This window comes from Austrofundulus limnaeus, unplaced genomic scaffold (genome assembly GCF_001266775.1).
Source record: "Austrofundulus limnaeus strain Quisiro unplaced genomic scaffold, Austrofundulus_limnaeus-1.0 Scaffold236, whole genome shotgun sequence".
Taxonomy (NCBI): Eukaryota; Metazoa; Chordata; class Actinopteri; order Cyprinodontiformes; family Rivulidae; genus Austrofundulus; species Austrofundulus limnaeus.
In genome coordinates, this window is record NW_013952638.1 from 230,100 (window position 1) to 233,955 (window position 3,856).

The following is a 3,856-nucleotide window of genomic DNA, read 5'->3' on the forward strand; positions in this document are numbered from 1 at the left end:
CCACATGACAGAGAGGGGAACACAAAAATGACTCAGCCTGCAACTGAAAATATGGATGGAGGACCTCAGTTTACAGTGTTCCCACGGGTCCTTAAAAAGTCTTAAAATGCATTGAATTTAGCAGTCCAAAAATATGGCCTTAATTAGCCTTAAAAAGTCTTAAATCAATCTTTCAGAGATCTTAAAAATAGGATGGTTGTAATTCCTCTCAAATATTCAAAGAATTGGTAACATTTATTACTACTGAATGCCCCTCGGAGCTAGTTTTGTATAAAAAAATGGATAAAATTGTTGCTAACTGGGTTTTTTTTCCATTTGTGTTTATTGTGATATTGGTTTTAAATTTAATTTCAAGTGGCATTAAAGAGGTCTTAAAAAGTCTTGAATTTAACTTGCCTTAAACTGTAGGAACACTGGTTTAACTTGTTAGCGCCGAGCTAATACATATAAGGCAATGTAGCGTCGGTCTAACAGAGACAGTAAACAGAACAGGCTAAAAATAACCAGGTGGCCAAATTAAAGGAGTTTGAATCAAAAGGTTGTAGACGTTAAACCAATGATTGCTTTTTAGTAGGCTCATTTAAATCCATCCACTGTTTCATGAGATATTTTGCTAACAGACCAATAAACACAGACGAGGACTGAATATTATTGCAGACATAAAATATTTACTGAGCAGCTAAATTAAATACTGCTCAGCTCAGRAGCCTGATGTGTCTTCATTTAAAAAATGTTTTTATTTTTGACTTTTAGGCAACAACAAGCTGGGGGGTCAGGACTTCAGCCAGAGGCTGCTCCAGTACACCGCAGAGAGGGTCCGACAACAGTTCGGTGTCTCCCTCACCCTGAAGGAGGACATCCACCGTCTCCGACAGGCCGTGGAAGCTGCCAAGCTCAACCTCACCCTCCACCCCAGCGCCACCATCAGAGTGCCCCTCCACCTCCGCGCAGGCCCCGCCCCCGTTCTCTTCCAGGCCGAGGTCACCCGCCAGCTGTTCGAGGAGCTCAACGAGGACCTCTTCCTGAAGATCCTGACCCCCGTGAAGACGGTGTTGGCCGAGGGCCACCTGGAGAAGGAGGACGTGGACGAGATCGTTCTGGTGGGGGGGTCCACCAGGATTCCCCGGATCAGGAATCTGATCAGCGAGTTCTTTGGGAAGGAGCCCAACACGTCRGTGGACCCCGACCTGGCCGTGGTGACGGGCGTGGCCATCCAGGCCGGCATCATGGGCGGCTCCTGGCCGTTACAAGTGAGCGCCATCGAAATCCCCAACAGACACCTGCGCAAAACCAACTTCAGCTGAGTCACACCTCCACCCCGACACCTGCAGACAGGAGAGACTTGTGGGCCGTTGAAACCATTTCTCTCTTCCTCTGCTTGCGACAGACGGCGGTGACGAAGTCCCCAAACAGCTTCCTGTGATGGTGACCGATAAGGTTTGCAGAAACGACCAGCTCTGCTGTGTTTTTAATGAGACATGCTTTTCCTCTGCACCAGCTACAGCAGAAACAGGTTTCATGGGTCAGCAGCTGTGTTGCAGCACGTCATATGAAGCTCTTGGAACAGACCAAACGGGCCAGTACTTCACCTATTTATTTATTTATGTGTCTGAAGGTGTCGGCTGATTCGCTCGGTGCATTTTCAGAACGCTGATTAACTGGGATGGAGCCGCTGCAGGGCAGTGGTTCTGTCCTGCTCACCATGCTTCTGTTTTCATGATTTACTTCAGCTTAAAACTGTACATATTAGTAATTAATTTAACAAACGGTCATAAGCCTTATTGTTCACAGTACTGTTAATCTGTATCATAATTTAAATGGAACGTATGGGTTATTTATCTTTGAAATGGACATGTCTCACTGTTGCACTTTAAGGACTCGTTTGCCAGCTCACTTCCTGCTGTCTTTAAATGGCGTCACTCATGGTGGAGTTCTGCTTCAGCCGGAGGTCATTTCCTGCAGAAAGACCAAAGTGTTGCTCAGCAGTGCCTTGTTTCATATCAAACTGRAATGTCACATCTAAAAGGTTTTCAGTTTGTCCTCTGGCCAGGTAAGCAGCAGGCTCAGGTTTCTTAAACAAACCTGGGTCCACTGATGGCACATCCAACATTCCTGTCGTTCACATAGCTTGTTTTTTGCCAAATGTTTTGTAAATAGAAAAATAATGTTTGTACAGAGATGAGTTGATACTGAGGGCACGCTGCAATGTCAAACTAAAATCTATTTTTGTATTTGACACTCAGACTCCACCCGTTTGAAAATAAACTGCTTTTCCATCTAATGCAACCCTCAGTTTCAGCATTTTATTTTTTAAATAAAAGTAAATGCGTTTCCTCCTCAAAACATCTGGAGAAAACTGATCACACACAAGAGCCTCCAGGTTTGGAGCACTTCACCTTTGAATTAAACACAACAATTGGAGTTTTTAAATCTTTACTTCTCAGGCATACAAACATCCAGAAATAAAACAAAAAGGCAGCTTGTCTTTTGACGTGCTGCTTGCTGTGATTTCTTTAGATTCCCTTTAACTTCACTAATTTTAAGTTCATTTCCACCAGCGGTTRCACTAAAACACCACAGAGATGCTGSAAGTCAACGAGCAGACTGATGGTGTTTAAATGATAGTTCATGGCTGGAGCATCTCACCTTTTATATATTATAACACTCTCAACATAACACTGCACACGAGGTAAAAAATACAGACTCAGTCAGAACGCACACAACAATGACATCTTTAAAAAGGAAACATTCACAGTTATCCCAAAAAAAAAAAAACATCTTCATCCTACAGGTTTCAGCAGTTCCTCTGGAGTCGGGGAGCACAGCTCCCACAGGTTTGGATTCATGCTCAGATGAGGCGGGAGGAATGATCAAAAATCTAGTTATCTCACATGAACTGTGTGAAAATGTCCCCTGCAGGAGGAGGCGAGGCGTCCGTAAACAGATRGGGTTTTCTCTTTCAATATAAATACCAATATTCTGGACTACAGTAAAGTGAAGCACTGACCGAGGAGACAGCAGCAGCATGCTGAGAAAACACCTGATAAAAAGCAGCCGGGAAATTCAGCACTTACAGCGCTCGAAAATTAATCAACCGCTTTGCAAATTTAGCTTAAAGTAAAGAACCTCAGAACAYCCTCTTCTGCAAAGATAATTCTGAAGAGGTGCTCGTAGTCCTGTGTGACGAAACATCCTGTCCAGGAGGAGAGACCGAACCGATGCGTAGAGCATGAACCGGAAGTAGGCGGGTGTTTCCAGCTCGTACAGACGAGACGTCCCACTGATGAACAGGAAGGAGGATGTTTAACCGTCTTACAGCAGAGTCCAACAGGCAGAGGCTGAAATCACTGGTTGTAGTTGTAGCTTTGGTCCTCATACAGCTCATCAGCACTGCCTCCATTTCTCACCTCTAGAGGGCGGCAAAGACAAAAAAAATACTGAGAAATTACACTTTCTGTGAAAACGCAGTGAACACAGAAGAACAACTTCAGAAATGTGTTGAAAAAGCWAAAACTGTGTTGTTAAAACTAAAAGAAATGGCACTAAAAAGCTAAAAGTGGCCATACTAAGGAGGAAAAACACAAAACAGTTAAAGCAGATTTCTAAGAAAGTTTTTAAAGGGATCCCCGATTAGTTGTAACAGARTATTTGATAAACATATTTTAACTGTAAAACAAAGACTGTAAAAATACTGTAGGCTGTTTGGTTTTGTATTTTTTTTAAACTATTTTAACACAGATTGAGCCATTTTATTTACACGCAAAGCATTCTGGGTAAATGATGACATGGATAGGTCCTCGGTATGAGRGAGCTATATCCACCCTGAAGGTTAATCTTGAACAATATCTGATGATCG

At 43.1% G+C, this 3,856-nt stretch overlaps 2 protein-coding genes across 3 annotated transcripts in view; one reads left to right on the forward strand and one right to left on the reverse strand.

The window, feature by feature from the left end:
- The window catches only part of hspa13 (heat shock protein 70 family, member 13), a 5,679-nt gene extending 2,904 nt beyond the window's left edge, over positions 1 to 2,775 (forward strand). For both annotated transcript variants that reach the window (XM_014019932.1, XM_014019933.1), the window contains one exon: positions 754 to 2,775. In XM_014019932.1, coding sequence (XP_013875386.1) covers positions 754 to 1,304 — 551 coding nt within the window. In that variant the 3' untranslated portion in view covers positions 1,305 to 2,775. The remainder of the gene's footprint in view (positions 1 to 753) is intronic.
- gdpd5b (glycerophosphodiester phosphodiesterase domain containing 5b) overlaps positions 2,417 to 3,856 on the reverse strand; it is a gene marked incomplete at its 5' end in the record, with an annotated part of 63,323 nt that continues 61,883 nt past the window's right edge. The window contains 1 exon segment of the mRNA XM_014019931.1: positions 2,417 to 3,409. Coding sequence (XP_013875385.1) covers positions 3,345 to 3,409 — 65 coding nt within the window. The 3' untranslated portion in view covers positions 2,417 to 3,344.